This window comes from Daphnia pulicaria, chromosome 4 (assembly GCF_021234035.1).
Source record: "Daphnia pulicaria isolate SC F1-1A chromosome 4, SC_F0-13Bv2, whole genome shotgun sequence".
Classification (NCBI taxonomy): Eukaryota; Metazoa; Arthropoda; class Branchiopoda; order Diplostraca; family Daphniidae; genus Daphnia; species Daphnia pulicaria.
Window position 1 is genome coordinate 12541154 of NC_060916.1, and position 15261 is coordinate 12556414.

The 15261-nt window shown below is 42.3% G+C and overlaps 5 protein-coding genes across 5 annotated transcripts; 1 reads left to right on the plus strand and 4 right to left on the minus strand.

Moving 5' to 3' along the window:
* Positions 1 to 526: 526 nt before the first annotated feature.
* LOC124337067 (ubiquitin carboxyl-terminal hydrolase 30-like) lies at positions 527 to 2096 on the minus strand. The gene is made up of 4 exons (XM_046791093.1): positions 1628 to 2096; positions 1268 to 1557; positions 1007 to 1204; positions 527 to 939 (listed from the first exon to the last, which is right to left on the minus strand). Exons 1-4 carry the CDS (start codon positions 1941 to 1943, stop codon positions 595 to 597), a joined length of 1149 nt encoding a protein of 382 aa, XP_046647049.1. The 5' UTR covers positions 1944 to 2096; the 3' UTR covers positions 527 to 594.
* Positions 2097 to 2186: 90 nt separating this feature from the next.
* LOC124337059 (sin3 histone deacetylase corepressor complex component SDS3-like) lies at positions 2187 to 4133 on the plus strand. Its single transcript, XM_046791084.1, has 8 exons — positions 2187 to 2562; positions 2632 to 2698; positions 2768 to 2881; positions 2946 to 3147; positions 3213 to 3517; positions 3575 to 3685; positions 3746 to 3827; positions 3890 to 4133. The coding sequence occupies exons 1-8, from the start codon at positions 2379 to 2381 to the stop codon at positions 3983 to 3985; spliced, it is 1161 nt and encodes a 386-aa protein (XP_046647040.1). The 5' UTR covers positions 2187 to 2378; the 3' UTR covers positions 3986 to 4133.
* A 5-nt stretch (positions 4134 to 4138) lies between these two features.
* On the minus strand, positions 4139 to 8047 carry LOC124336907 (unconventional myosin-XIX-like). The gene is made up of 11 exons (XM_046790823.1): positions 7594 to 8047; positions 7243 to 7502; positions 6875 to 7180; positions 6289 to 6808; positions 6079 to 6222; positions 5915 to 6012; positions 5627 to 5845; positions 5429 to 5566; positions 5161 to 5357; positions 4425 to 5097; positions 4139 to 4365 (listed from the first exon to the last, which is right to left on the minus strand). Exons 1-11 carry the CDS (start codon positions 7646 to 7648, stop codon positions 4267 to 4269), a joined length of 2709 nt encoding a protein of 902 aa, XP_046646779.1. The 5' UTR covers positions 7649 to 8047; the 3' UTR covers positions 4139 to 4266.
* A 475-nt stretch (positions 8048 to 8522) lies between these two features.
* LOC124337044 lies at positions 8523 to 10168 on the minus strand. The gene is made up of 2 exons (XM_046791061.1): positions 10098 to 10168; positions 8523 to 10027 (listed from the first exon to the last, which is right to left on the minus strand). The coding sequence occupies exons 1-2, from the start codon at positions 10104 to 10106 to the stop codon at positions 8720 to 8722; spliced, it is 1317 nt and encodes a 438-aa protein (XP_046647017.1). The 5' UTR covers positions 10107 to 10168; the 3' UTR covers positions 8523 to 8719.
* Positions 10169 to 11671: 1503 nt separating this feature from the next.
* LOC124336948 lies at positions 11672 to 13939 on the minus strand. Its single transcript, XM_046790913.1, has 2 exons — positions 13816 to 13939; positions 11672 to 13618 (listed from the first exon to the last, which is right to left on the minus strand). Exons 1-2 carry the CDS (start codon positions 13843 to 13845, stop codon positions 11675 to 11677), a joined length of 1974 nt encoding a protein of 657 aa, XP_046646869.1. The 5' UTR covers positions 13846 to 13939; the 3' UTR covers positions 11672 to 11674.
* Between the last annotated feature and the right edge of the window lie 1322 nt (positions 13940 to 15261).

A 15261-nucleotide genomic window follows, 5' to 3' on the forward strand; every position in this document is an offset into this window, starting at 1 on the left:
GGAGATCTCTCAAACGAAAATGGGATTTTTCAGAACCTTCTTCGCAACTATAAAGAGGAAATTTGCCAAGTTCTTTCGCACTGGAAAATACAAGAAGTCTAACGGAGGACGCAATAAAGGCAGTAATAAAAAAATGACCGACGAGGACTATGCCGACATCAAAACATTGGAACTGAACAGAAATGCTACATTCAGAGAAATCAGACAAAGTTACATGAAAAAGGCGTTGGAACACCATCCGGATCGTCACGTGAACGCTACCGATGATGAACGGGAAAGACCCGAAGAGCAATTCAAGATGATTAACGCTTATTCTTCTCTGTGCCAATATCCGAAAAAGCGCAAATATCGCAAAAAAGGCAAACAGTCGAAATCCAAACAATCCAAACACGAGGGGGCGAAAAAAGCCGCGACTATGGACACCTTGTGAATGTTCTAAGACTGGAAAACTTTCATCCTGAAAACCATAACTGTCGTCGTAATTTTTAATTCATCAAGATTTCAAATAAAAATGATTTTATCTAAATTAGTTTTCTCTTTTCCTATTACTTCACCTTCTATACATCAATAGGATAATGTATTTTATCATGATTCTTATGTACATCTTTCGTAAAAAAGCATGTAAGGACTTGATTTAAGAACTTCTTCTAGGGTAGCTGTCCGAATGTATGTGTCGGAAGTGTAGAACCATTTTGCGCGGCCGTCCACGGCATTCCGCCGGAACGTGACAAAATGGCCCGAATCTGCCATTCCCAAATGCTCAACGACAGCCCGCAATCGATAAGTGACGGGTTTTAAATTTCCAGAGAGTCGATTAGTGTAGACAACATTACCAACATTTAATTCTTCGCTAAATTTGACTAAATCCTGACGTTTCGTCAGTTGGCCTGCATTGGTCCAGTCGCAACGCTGAATGTGAAGACAAAGACATTGGGGTAGCTAAAATTTGTAAAAACAGTAGCCATTAGAATATTTAAATTATACATCAATAAGTTTATAACGATACCTTGCCTAGGCTGAGCTGCTTCATAAAAACACTCTTTCCGTTCGTTACTGAGCAATTATCACACTGCACCTCACCTACAGTTTCTGCGGCCAGAAATTGCTTTAATAATCCTTGGACGTTTAGCATCGTGAAGGCGTTTCGCATGTCCAGCTTTGGCAAAGGAATCGATAAACATTCAAACGCATCGTAGCGGACAGACTATAGATAAAGACATGGAAAATTAGTTATTGGGAATTAAAAATTCCACAATTTTTAAATTACTTTGTGCCCACATGTTAAGCAACAGAGTTGACTAGCCAAGTTGCCTCTAAATGGTGAAGATGAAATTGACTGGCATACAGTAGTAGTATCCTGCTCATCAATTGATATGCCTTTGACAATTTTGCTTTTCTTGTTGATCTCTTCATCAATGGTGGTAAACAACATATTAAAAAATTCATGTGCATCCTGTTCTTCTGACTTGAGGTTCCAGCCATGCTTCTCTAATGACTGAATTAATTGTCTTGTGTTGAATAAATCAGCACTAATTGTTGGATGCTGATTGTTTATGACTATAAATTCAAAAGATGATCATTAACAGGTGTGTGACTGTGTGAAGATTGTGGAGAGAACAAAACTCACCAGCCATTGTCAAATTTAGGCTAGAAGTAGTTTCCAGGCAGTTTCCTGTAGCATCTGATGATGGTTTTGCCAAGATTGAATCAACCCACCAAATGAAGATGGGACATGATGCTAAGGCCTGTAATGTGGTGTTGATGAAGCAAGTATTTCCCTCATTTACTAGGCCAGCTAATTTGTTTCGTGACTTGTTCTTCGGCTTCTTCACATTTTGAAAGTTGTCTGGCTCCCCAATAGCCACATAATATGCCGCTGATGCAACAACTGCAATTGTAGCAGCCCCAGTTAACCAGTATTGTCTTACAAATGACTTTAACATTTCAGGAGTGAAACATTTTTTTAGATCATTGTATGTACACCAAACTACACCATACCATTTACAGTTCTTAATTATACAAACACTCAAAATGAGAAACAAACTTAGAAGTTAGAAAACAATTTAATCCTACGATTCAGAATTTTAGAGCATTTGTTATGAAAACGAAATATCGATTAGTTTTGTAATCGATATTTTCTCAAATCGATTCGTTCGCTACTAGCAGAAGCAGCTGTTTAGAAAGCATAGTGTCGGTTGGACTGGGGGGAAAATTCGTTCGTTTTTGTTGTAAAAGAAAAAGGTATTTTGGGGAAATTGTGACAAGTTAGTGTTAGTGGTTGTATGTTCATTTCATAGGAAATTTACAGCTCGTCTGCTGGTTGGGAAAAATCAATATAGGACACGTTTTGTTCAGTTTTAAGTGTGAGAAAGACTGTTATGGGAGAAATGGCATACGTGGGGTCTCCATCACGGGGATCGTCCAGTTTCCCCTACAGTCGCACAGCTCCAAGCCTTGTCGAAGAAATCAGTGCTGCACAGTTCTCTAATGTTAGAGGTATTGAAGAAGATCTAGCTCTCATCAGGCAAGGTGAGAGAGCGCAACTACAGCCTAGTGATGAAGGTGAGTGTAAAACACATTTCCAAGTATATGCTTTGCTTGCATTGTTCTAAACCACTTTTGTGAGTTTAGATACTGAAGATGCCAGTGAAACAGACCAACAGAAAAAGGAAGATGAGTACACGGAAATGAGAGAACAGTAAGTTTGAAATATCTCTTGTCCAAAGGGAGAGATCTTTGGTTATTAATAAACTCATCTTGTTTGTAGGATTTACCGTGACAAGTTGGCCTATTTGAAACAACAGTTAGAACAACTTGAACAAGGCCTTCATCCTGATTATCTGAGAAAATTAAAGAAGCTGGAAACAGTCTACAAAGACAGGTAATTGATTGCTTGAAGCATTTCATGTGTGACTCATAATGCATTATTCAAAACTGCAATTTAGACTGCTGCTAAATGAAGTGTGGAAGGACTATGAAATGGTAAGAGCAGAAGAGGAATATATCAGCGAAAAACAGTCGGCTTCCCGAGAACTGGAAGATAAAAAAATCGAGCTTCAAGAAAATCTTATTTCCGAGCTGGAAGAGAAGAAGCGTCACGTAGAAACGGAACGAATTACCATTGAGCTCACAGGAGACTCCATGGAAGTGAGTTATTTGGCTGACATTTCTTTTCTTTTCCATTCTTTATCCTTTCACTTTTGTACCAACAGATCAAAGCGCCAACAACAAGAAAACTACGTCGTCGTCCTAACGATCCTGTCAACGTCAACTCCTCCTCAGGCCCTTCTGACAAAAGAAGGAAGTTAGCCCCTGCTCAATTGGCTTATCTTCTTGATGAGAATGATGTTGTGGATGATTTAAGAGCTATTGAACGTGGTGCATCTGGAGCCGCACCAACCAAGACCTCGGCAGGTGGAAATGGACCCTCGACAGTTCGAGGAACTAACAATGGCATTTCAAATAGACGGAGCAATTACAGTTCCCCAGCTAGACAATCTGACCAGTCACCATCAAGGTAATTTGATTGAATAGTATAGAAAGAAAACAGTGAGTAAAAATTAATGTCTAATAGATCCCCAGTGCACGGCCAATCTTACGGCTACTCCGGTTGGAACAGCGGAGAGAATCAAGCAACATTCGAGGCTCGAGTTGAAGATGGAAAGCTTTTTTACGAGAAAAGATGGTAAGTGTTCTCTTTGTACTGAGATTCTCACCCTCTTGTTAATCCACTATGTTTCAACAGGTACCATCGAGGGCAAACGGTTCAAGTTGAAGGCAAAAAGGCCCGTTTTGCAGGTGTAATTTCCGCAATCGGAACCGAAGCGGTAATACCAGTTTTTAACTTAGTATTTTGATTAAATGGAGACTTAAATTTTCCCTTTTGTAGATTTGGGTGCGTCGTCCAGCAGATGGAGGCAAAGTAAAAATTTCCATCTGGCAGCTTTGCCGAGGAAAATATACCCTCGGCCGCAAAGCTCCGTAAACTAATTAACAACGGCATCATCTACTCATTTATTTTGCGTGTATGTGTGTGTACGAAATTGTTAATTGTGACTTTAATTCCCGATTACAAAGGACAGCGTTTTGTTCCGCTCCTACGGTATCTATTTAGACCGAGGAAAGCAATATCAGACACTCGTATTTTCATAATTTATTATCACTCACTCGTCCTACACCATTTATTAAGACTAGGGAGTTTTGTGGTCCCTTCGATGTGTGTATGTGTTAAACGGAATTATAATTCTATAGTACATGCATTTATTTTTATAAGTAGGCGTCTGTTAGTCCTGTAGGCAGTTGTGTTTTAGGCGGAATGAAGGAGAATGGAAGGCACGTTTTTCGGGTTATAAAGCGGGCTCGGACCTGTCATTTAAGTGAAACATTAGAAAATTGATCGATTCTTATAGAAAAGAGTAAAATACCGATGGAGGCCGTCGTATCGAGATGACTCCGACGCTGTAAAAATAGTTAAGGCGGGAAAGTTGTAAAGAGATTAGACTCGGCGACTGGGTCGGTTTGGCACAATTGTTGTTCTCTGCCCAATTAAGGCTGACTACTTTCAACGTAGTATTTGAATCACACCAATTTTCATCAATTTGAGCGACGGGAGGAGGACAAGAAATCTGAGCACGTAGCTGCCTGATTGCTCTGCGCGCTCTGACACGGGCGAGCCATCGACGGACGGATCGTTGAACGACGCGGACGGAATTACTTATCTGTCCGACTTTCAATAGAAGCTGCGCAGCGGAACGCTTCCTCTTCCACCAGCGCTTCACTTTATTAGCTGCACGTACTACAACGATCGTTCGCCACCAATTCTGGATTGTCAGGGCCGCTTTTTTCCTGCGAAGATGTTCACGCCACCAGCGCTGGACGATGCTGGCCGCTTGATTACGAACCTGAAGCTTCCACCTTTCGGCCATCTCGATCCCCTTCTCGGTGGCGTACATTTGAGAGTTGCCGACGCGGACTTCGCTTGCCATCTGTGGATAATTTTCAGAAATTCGGCGGCAGATCTCTTTGGCGTCGAGATTGCGATCTCTACGACTGCTCGACAGGTATTGGTAACGAGTGGCAAACTCTTCGTGGCTCATCCTGTGAGTATATGGAAAACTGGGTAATCTTTTGGTAACCATCAGAAACGTGTTTAAACCAAACCTGATTGGATAGCCGAAGGACGAAACCTTGATTGTATCGATAACACCACACGCATTTAACTGAGCGTCAACGTAGTCTTGATCCCACCGCTGACTTGGTGATGACGTATAATGTATCTCGCTCACGGACGGACGTATACAACGGACATAATGGACATCGCAGGCATTCAGAATTCTCATCAAATTGTCCAACGAATTCTGCAGAAGAAAATTGTGGCTGTGATTGGATTCAACTTTTTTACCCAATTTATGTCACCGTAAATTTTTACCTTGAATTTGGCTAGAACAGTATGCCTTCGGCCATTCATCGTATGTGTAGCGTTGAAAATTAGAGCATCTTTTCCCAACAGTAACTTGATGAAATGACTTTTGCTTTTTGAGAGCAAGGACATCATTTCTCCTGGAACCTGGGAAGCAAGCAATAGATGAAAACCTTAAAAACCAAATTGCGGCAAATGTATTTTTACCTGATCACGATTTTTGTCCAACATGGCGACGGTAGAATAAGATACGAGGCCGGCATAATGACTAATAGCAAACTCGACGGGTGGTGCTTTAGTCCTCGACACACGAGGCATCCTAGGACTTGGCGGCATGCTTCTGACCCCTTTAGTTCTTTCGTTCAAACTAGACTGGATCCTGATGCACACTTGACTATCATCGCAACCACGATTAAGATAACACTCCTGCAATTAAAATACAATTAAACATTTAAAGAAGAATGTTCGCTGTCAACTAAACTACAGGTACATTACCTCGTTCAAAACTCCGAAAACCGAAACTGGACCATCGAGAAAACTGATTAGATTATGTTTGTCTAAAACATTTTCATCCAAATCAATTGAATTCAGACCTGTAGCTCAATGGAAGAAAAAGATTATTGGGATGAAAAGGGAATAAAACTTGAATTGATATTTACCTTCATTAGCTAAATGAACTTGTTGTTCTTTAAGGTAATTAATAGTGAAATAGTACTGCAACCTTTCATTTGCATAATTAATACAAAGCTGCTCCAAACTGTTGCCATATTGGAATGACTCGAACCCATACAAGTCCAAGATACCTGTTGAACACAGCAAGGGTTATTTGAAAGGGTTTTGCATGTGTGAGCCAATATTATTGTTATTACATAGATATTTGGGTGTAAATAGATGCCCTTGCCCTTGATCATTATTGGTATGTTGAAGTTTTTCATTGACGCTTTCCAAGACAGTGTCAAACGTCATGCGATACAGAAGCTTGATTAGTGTATCGCGACGAGCAGCACATTCATTTTGAGAGCTACAAGGCCGCACAACTGCAGGTGACTTGGTACCCGCTTGAAAGTTTCGCACAGTAAACACTTGAAATAGTTCGTTGCTGTTCAGACCCAAAAGACGAGCGGCAGATTCCATATGATGTCGCTGATTGGTAGTCCAAGTCTCCTGGGTAACTGTGAATTTGATGTTACCCAAGTGTAGTAAAGCAGCCAATAGTTTCCACAATTGATTGGCGGTATCTTCGAGACTTAGCTGCTCTAAAGCTGCTACTGTTGCATGAAATTGAGCTTCGTCGACTGCATTGCAATCTCTTTCGGATGCGATCTCCCATATTGGAACATCTTTCAATTCTAGTTCTGTTTTTAAGCTGTCTGATAATCCAGCAAGCATCTGAAAGCAATAATGAAAGTATAAGCAACACTATTAATACTGGGTGGTTTTTCTTTGCAAAATTACCTGATAAAAGATGTGAAAGTTTCTCTCTCCTGCTGCCTGCCGAGCAACTCGGGTTGATTCCAACAGGTAGGTTTCGATGTGAGCACTGACTAGCTGCGTACTAGCTCCCTCGCCGAGATAAACTAACCGGATTAATTTTCCAAAACGGCTACTGTTTTCGTTTTTCAACGTTTGAGCATTCCCCAAAGCTTCCAACAGTGGGTTAGATTGGCACAGCAGTACCTCGATATTGCTTGAATTTGGTACTTCATTATTGTTGGTCTCCATTGCAGCCAAAAAGGAAAGGAGATACAGGGCATTACATGTCTGTAAATAGAAATATGTGAGTTTTAATCATACTAGAATCTACTCAAGATTGACTTTAATACCTTTCCGGCACCACTTTCACCATTGACAACGATAGCCTGGTGTGTTTTCCCTAAACCCCATTGTAAGTGCCGTAGGGTTCTCTGACCAAGTGCAAAGATGTGTGGTGTTTTGTATGTGAAAGATTCATGAGCAAACAAGTGCATCATTCTTTTCGAATAAAGTTCTGGCACATCCTTTAAGGGGTTCAGTGCCACTAAAGTGGGTCCTGCCCATGTGTAAAACTGTTTCTGCTTGTACCGTGATTGGAGGCATTGCAGGACTAAAAAACAAACACAATAACTAGTTTAGCACAACTTGCCCAATTGAAGCGAAACGTGAATAATCACGCGTTGGACGAAAGTGTCATATACCAGTGCTCGAATCAAGTTTTTTCAGATGTGTCAAATCCTCGATGTTTTCGTGCATTTTAGGCACGAGATGGAGCACCAATTTACACGTTTAATTGTACACCAATCGAGAAAAGGAAGTAAATAAATAATAGTCAAAAACGGATCAAAAAGGGTAGGGCCAACTAGAATATAGCACAAGTCCAAACGGTCATATGTTTTGAATTATCTCAAGTCCCAAGGTGGACTGGACCCCAAGGTGGTTATTTTAGTAAACAGCATCTACAAAAGGAAAGCGTACCGAGGGCTAATTCGGGAATCGTGTCACGCAACATGTAAGCATATAATCCTGTTATTTCTTAAAACACCTACACCTGCTAAAGAAGACAGTGTAAATAGATTTCAATACCTGTACTTAATTTTTTAACACAATCATCTACAAATTTTCAATGCAGTTTTCCAACAAAGACGATGGGTTCAGCAACCACCTCAACGTCAACTGACATTTCACGTGCTTCTGCACTTCTCTGTTTTCAAATTTCTGGGCAGAACTAGCCTCTGTATAATAGTTGGCTACCAGATTGCAATAACAATGTGTCATGAGAAATTTTTCTCTAACAAATTCGCCGTAATTATTTTAGAATCATGTGTTCGTCGCATACCGATGCAAGTCTGCTCATTTTTAGTTTTTACCCGATCGCTAAATTCTTAATCATAGATAATTTCCATAAAACCCTGTACCCCAACATTTTCTTCTTTTATAACAAAATATTTTCCTGGTAGTAACTAGTAAGTAGGTTATTTTAATTAAGACTCAATAATTGGGTCAATCCGACACGATCCGACATCATAGAAAAATAGTTTAGTAAAATTTCTTTTTGCGTCAGGCAGATTTGTTTAAACACGCACGAGTGACACTTAGTGACTAAATTAAAAGTTCTCCGTTTGATAACATCGAACGATTGAAGCATTGAAGTTTGAACTGATTTGATGACGATTAATCAGTCACGTATGTTTGTAAATGAATTGCTTCATGTTTATTTTTCATTGCTTTAGCCTAAATATTATAACACAAGCGAAGCTCCAAATTATTAATTTAAATTCAACCACACAGTTATATGATGTAATAAAAAAAGACAAAAATGAACAATCAAATCATTTTGTCTAACTTGGAAATGATTTCAGTGGCAGCCTTCTTACTCTCGGCAGTAATATTGAACTCGACAATGTCACGATTAAAAAACGACGTCATCTCCGTGGAGTTTAACGGGAATTGACCTAAAACGCCGAAAGCGTGACGGAGGGCGTCTTGGCCCAGCCAAGTATTTTCATCAGGTCGATAACACAAGTGCATGTAACGGAATAAACAAGTCTTGAGAACATATGTGGTCAAGCTGGATTTCCTTGGAATTTCTCGTTTCAGATTATCCCTGGAATGGTGGAGTGCGGCTAGAAATTTCAGCAATTGATAAACTCTTGAAACGGAAGCATCCGCCTTCAACAACATGTCACGCTCCAAAGTTGGATAGGATAAACGCCACTGCTGACTACCAACTGATCCGGGTCGTTGGGGAACTAAGACGACGTCACTATTTGCATTATTGCCAACCACTTGAACTCCGATGGCGATATCGATGCTGATTTTCATCGCATCCGCAGGAGGTTTCCGGTGGTAGAAGAAATACATGGTGACTCCCGTTTTACCAAGGATGACCGTTGGCGCTGATAAATAATCGCTGTGAATTAATTCAACTGCCTCGGCGATGGACTTTTGGAAAATGCCCAGTAATTTACTGACGTTAATCGGCCACTCTCCCGTTACATTCACGTGAGCTGGATCGTTACCGGTGTAGGTGATTTCATTCGGATCCGATCGGGATTGCCTGAAATTCTCCAAGATGGCCAGATGGTCGAATTCGCTAGCTCGAAAAATGTTGGTCTTTTCAGCCGAACTGCCAGTGTGAATGAGCTCATTGATTGCGAAAAGTGAACAAATGGATTCTACCTTTTTCATTAATCGGTTCAGGTAATGCTCGACGTGGCCTCCGACACGACACCAATCGCAAGTCTCCGGTGACTTGTCGCATCGTTCTCGAGAGTGAGAATGATTGTCCAAATAACCAATAATGGACTGGCCGAGTTGTTGCTGGACATTTCCACCCGATTCCGGATGATGCCAAGCCGCGTGAATGTTTCTCCATTCTTCATAATGCGGCAAGCAAATGCTATTTTCGGTTGTGTTGTAATAACAAATGCCATGCTGTACGTCAGATGTTTCATTCAAAGTAGTACTTTGGTCCTGACGAGAATGGATGTTGAAATCCTTTATCGCATTGTCTGATGACGGCTGACAGGATTGAACTTCGGAATAAGCTGACAACGTGATGCCCACTGATTTGGCATCAATCGTCGTTGAGAAAATCACGGTAGCAATGAAGATTTTGAAAATCCCGCGAGCCTTAAAAATGATTGAAAGCCTTGAATGGAAGCCAATTGATTATATACTAATCATCTTCTAAAATTAATACCTGCAGCATGTTGACAATCGCAAAAAGTTTCAGATGGGAAACCTTAAAAAGGAGATCCTTATTCCAGTCGGTGATTTATACGTATGGCAATCAATCCAATCGTTCTATTTCAATATATCCATTCATTTCACGTGATACAGCCATACAAGTTGGCTGGTGTACGTGCTCTACGTGACATACGATTGCACCAGGTATCAATATTACGTGTAGATGTATGAAGAGGTGTATATACGCAAGTCGTAGAAAGAAAACACGCGCGTATTAATCTGAGCGTCCGGAAGAAAAAAAGCAACCGGAAGTCGTGGAGTAGTAATACGTAACTCACGGTGATCGTTATTCAGACGTGCGCTTTCGTCTCTGTTTGTTAGCGGGTCGCTTGTCGCTCGAGTGCGTCAGATATTCTTCTTTCAACAAAATGAGACGATAGACCATGTTTTGACGTGTACCTGGGTTAACCATGGCAACCATTAAAACTTATGTGAGTTGTTCTTTTTCGTTCGACTGGCTTGAAACTTCCAATTCTTCTGCGTGAATCCATGCCAGGCCTAATAGTATAATATAGTTTCAAATTCCAGGTATTATGTATTCAGTGCCAAAGTAGATTAGTACACCGTTGTTCTTTCTTATTCTGAGCTCTAACGCCTTTTTGGATTAGGCCACAAAGTTGACAAACTTTACGGTTTCTCGAACTTGTCCAATCTTTTATGTATTGAACCGTCTCTGTTGCTAATCAATTTTTTAAACTACCGAAGCGACAAAATGTTCAAAACTAAATGAAAAACATGTTACCGAAAGTCTATAGAATTATTTATATTTTCCTTTCATGTGTATTTCTCTTGGCGAGCAAATAACCCGTTTGCTAATTACCCTAATTTAGATGTCAACCATTTTGTCAGCCAATCAGATATTCTGGGTATTTCAACCCACCGCTTTCGCTGTATGCGGTTACTCTAAAGACCGAAATAACACCCGTCTCCCGAATTGAAATGAATCGTTAACTATATGCCAGTTATTGTGATAACATAGGCCTCGCATAATTAACCAAACAATTTCGCGAAAATTAACATACAGCTGGGAAAAGTTGAAAGATAAATTGCGCAACACTGCGATTTCCAAAACCAGTCAAAACAGGATTGTGATTTCTAGGTTAAACTAATATAAGTTCAGTCGACCAGATCAAATATTGCGTTCCACCCGATAACCACCGCTATTGAGTCGTCTCAACAAATTGTAATCTTTTGGGCTATGAAACTATACGCCATGTTGCGAAATATCTTGGTAGATGTGTGAGCGCGGCAAATCTTACATGTTTGAAAACTGACACGATAAAGCTGCTGAAAGGTGGAACAAACGAATGAGTAGCTTTACACGAGTATCGTTTATTGTTGGCGCTCGGGGCGTGAGCGTGTTGACAAACAACGTCGCCGAGAAATTCTAAAGCGATCAAAAACTAAAACAGATAAGCCCTACAATTATCAGCTCGACACTTTTACAGGCTGCTCACTGATTAACATATTTTATTTTATACACACATCTAGCGTTTTTTTTTTTAAGTATTATTTTGTCATTATTAGTTTTTACACGGCGGCAGTTAAATATTTTCGTTCGATCGCCGATCTGGCGAAATAATTGCGAGAGCAATAATTCTGCGATTCGAGCAATTGATTCAACATGGAAATGATTTCGGCGACGGCCTTCCGGCTCTTGGGCGTCACGTTGAAGACGACGATTTCCTTGTTGAAATAAGACGTCATCTCGCAGGAATTAACGGGGAACTGGCGCAGGATGCCGATGGCGTGCCGGAGTGAGTCTTCCGGCTGCCAGGGCGGAGGCCGGAAGTGGTGGCGCATGTATCGGAACAGGCACGTCTTGAGTGCATAGGACGACAGGCTGGATTTCCTCGGGATTTCACGTTTCAAATTGTCCCTGGCGTGATGGAGGGCCGCCAGGAATTTGAGCAACTGGTAGACCCTGGCCACTTCGACTCCTGCGTGAAGGATCATGTTCCTTTCCAGGGTCGGGTAGGACAGGCGCCATTGATCGCCGATGCCTTTGCGGTGCGGGACCAACAGGACGACGCCTTCCGTGTCGTCCGAGATGTACCAGCCGTTGGTAATCATGACGGGCTGCTCGGCGGCCTGGACAGCGATGGTGATGTCGACGCTGACTTTGACGGCCGCCGCCGGGTGTCGCCCGCGGTACAGGAAGTAAACGGTGACGCAAGTTTCGCCAAAGGCCACCGTCGGTGCGAAGACGTGGACGCTGTGGACGCGTTCCACAGCCTCCGTCGTGAATTTCATCAGCAAGCCGATCAACGTGCTGGAATTGATGGGCTTATTAGGCTCACCGTCCAGTTTGAGCGCCAGGTAATTAGGATCGCTGCCCGTGTAGACGATCTGATTGGGATCGGATGGCGATTGGCCGAAATTCAACAGGACCACCCCGCGGTCGAATTCGCTGGCCCGGAAGATGTTGGTCTTCTCGGCCGAGCTCCCGTAGCGAACGAACCGTTTGACCGCAAAGAGTGAACACATTTCTTCCACCTTGTCCATCAACCGGCTCAGGTAGTCGTCGACATGGGCCCCCACTCCGCACCAGTCGCAATGGTTTGGCGATTTATCGCAGACCTCACGCCGGTGCGAATGCTCGTCCAAGTATTTGAATATCCACTGGCCCAGCGGTCCGGTATTGGCGACCATTTCCGGCCGGTGCCAAGCGGAGTGAATGTTTTGCCATTCCCGGTAGGCCGGCAGGTAGATGCTGTTCTCCCGGGTGTTGAAACTCAACAGGCCAGACTCTTCGGCGTGATCGATTTGGTGGTTGTAGATGATCCTACCCTGGTGCGAGTGGATTTTCAAATGGATCGTCGTCCGGCAGGATTTCAGGATCGATCCCAGTCGAGACTCCAGCAGAGATTCTTCTTCTACGACGTCGTCGTCCAGTTTGGAAAAGATGTTCTCAACATCCTCGGTGATGACGTTGATGCTGTCGACCGAATCGCAGTCCAGGCGGACGACGTCGATCCCGAATTTGGTCAGGGCTCGGACGCGATCGATGAGATTGTCGGCGCCGCCGTTCCGGCAGAGACGGACGAGGGCGTCGCAGACGTGAGTGGATAGGCCGTCGTGCCGGACGAGGGTCCTCATCAATTCGACGTAATCGAAATTGCAGTAGCAGCAGATGAACGAAACCGATTGCGATCCCGTTCGGGTGTGGAGGATTTCGACGCCGTGCTGGACCAGCAGCCGGGCCGATTCGGTCAGTTCGTTGAATGTTGATTGGCGACACAGTGTGAAGATGGCGCCAGGGAAATCCAGGCCTTTCTCGCTACTGCTGCCGGCAGGATCCTGCAGCAGGAGGATTTCGAAGGAAGCGTAGACGCGGTACTTGTGGTTGCTGCGAGGGCGAGATGTGAGCTGATCCTGGACGCGATCGTTTCTCATCTGGTGATGACGTAAACGATCGACACGGCTCTCGATCACGGCGGGATTAGCGCACAAGGCTACAAATTCGTCGTAACCCTTTTGAGGGAAAAGAAAATATTAGTTTTTTAAAAAAACCATTTGCAAATCGATTTGAACGTTCTTAATTTGAATGTTGAATAAGGAAAGAAGTTTTTTAATCAAATATTTTTTAACGGAATAACAACAAAAAATAGGCGTGAAATCAAATTAAAAAAAGACGTACGACCCATTCCTGCCTGTATGTAAAGACTCACCTCTGACGCATAAACGAATTCCAGCGACATGGGGTATGCAAATCAGGTCTCTAGAGAGAGAGCGATGCGCACATTCCGTCACGTGTAACATGGATGAAAACAAGAAATACAGTGAGAGACGACGGCCCAGGCTGACCAACTTTTGGAGAGAAAATATGAGAAAACGATTTGATAAATGAAATGAAAGGCTTCGCACCTCTTTTCTTTTTATCTCTCTCAACGCACATAGTTGTTATTATGGACTCAATGATAAGACATAGAGTCGTCGTCACCAGCGTCCAATCAACAAACATTGTGTGACTTTACACGACCAACAAATAAATTGGTGGCCATGACAACCGAAAAATTTTAAAAATAAAACTTCAACTGGCAAGGAAATTCATTTTACTGCTCCGGGTTGGACATACAGGTGTTGTGAATTGTTTCGTATAAATGAGTGAGCTGACGAAATGGAAAATGGTGAATTAGATAATCTCGTTCTCTAAATCTCTTGTACACACACATGGGGTTTTCCAACGTTCTGATCCGTCTTTTTGTACCGTAGAGATATATAATCACGTTGATACTGCGTGACTGTTATTTGACATCACAAGTCTAGGTAAATATAACTAACGGGAAAATTACTAATCGCTAGGAGCTGTTGCGCACCGCGAGCGTGATTCATGTTTCAGCAGCTACGGCGGCACTCATTGAATGTTTTAACAGACAGTCTTATCTCGTAACACACGGAAATATGTCATTTGAATTAAAAATGGTATAGACCTTATTAAGATCCAAAGGTATGGGTCAAGCCGACCCCTTTGCGTCGCGTTGCAGTGTGAAGGGGTGCCGTGGAGGCGTGGACAGAAGATTTTTATTTGGCTCGCCCCATCATTATCGGGGCGAGCCAAATAAAAATCTTCTGTTCACGGCACCCCTTCACACTGCAACGCGACGCAAAGGGGTCGGCTTGACCCATACCTTTCGATCTTAATAAGGTCTATAGTGCATAATTAGTCAGTGGGGGGGCGGTACGTGGCTGCACGAAAAACAACACAGCAAATAAAATAATAAAAATGTAGTCATCGTGTCAACTTTGGTCGGGTTTTTTAATAGAAACACGTACGTGATTACGTAATCTACACACTCCATGGTTTTTACCAGGTAAATAAAACTGAAAAGACAATAGAATGAATATGGGAGTTTAAATAGAAGAATTAAATCTTTTCCAAATTTGTGAGATGTTATATTGTTAATTCCTGACTAGCATTTATCACGTAAGCCCCCTGTCAATGCAATGATAGTTTGTTTACACTGTCTAATCTTCTCTTTATATTTGTGTAGATTTCTAGCCTGAGTCATCCATTGTAACAACAGGATATGCAAGTTTTGCTTGTGAGCTGGTACTATTGATCTGCCACCAGCAACAATCTCAGCATCAGCACTTGGGTAATGATTTTCGTTACT

Coding starts and splice junctions, on each gene's coding strand:
- LOC124337067 (XM_046791093.1), bottom strand. CDS start 1,943: ATGTTAAAGTCATTTGTAAGACAATACTGGTTAACTGGGGCTGCTACA. Junction 1,558..1,627: donor CCTAAATTTGACAATGGCTG/GTGAGTTTTGTT, acceptor TTGAATTTATAG/TCATAAACAATCAGCATCCA. Junction 940..1,006: donor AGCAGCTCAGCCTAGGCAAG/GTATCGTTATAA, acceptor TACAAATTTTAG/CTACCCCAATGTCTTTGTCT.
- LOC124337059 (XM_046791084.1), top strand. CDS start 2,379: ATGGGAGAAATGGCATACGTGGGGTCTCCATCACGGGGATCGTCCAGT. Junction 3,148..3,212: donor TCACAGGAGACTCCATGGAA/GTGAGTTATTTG, acceptor TTGTACCAACAG/ATCAAAGCGCCAACAACAAG. Junction 3,828..3,889: donor CCGCAATCGGAACCGAAGCG/GTAATACCAGTT, acceptor TCCCTTTTGTAG/ATTTGGGTGCGTCGTCCAGC.
- LOC124336907 (XM_046790823.1), bottom strand. CDS start 7,648: ATGCACGAAAACATCGAGGATTTGACACATCTGAAAAAACTTGATTCG. Junction 6,223..6,288: donor ATTTACACCCAAATATCTAT/GTAATAACAATA, acceptor TGTGTTCAACAG/GTATCTTGGACTTGTATGGG. Junction 5,358..5,428: donor CTGTTCTAGCCAAATTCAAG/GTAAAAATTTAC, acceptor TTTCTTCTGCAG/AATTCGTTGGACAATTTGAT.
- LOC124336948 (XM_046790913.1), bottom strand. CDS start 13,845: ATGTCGCTGGAATTCGTTTATGCGTCAGAG. Junction 13,619..13,815: donor AATTCGTTTATGCGTCAGAG/GTGAGTCTTTAC, acceptor TTCCCTCAAAAG/GGTTACGACGAATTTGTAGC.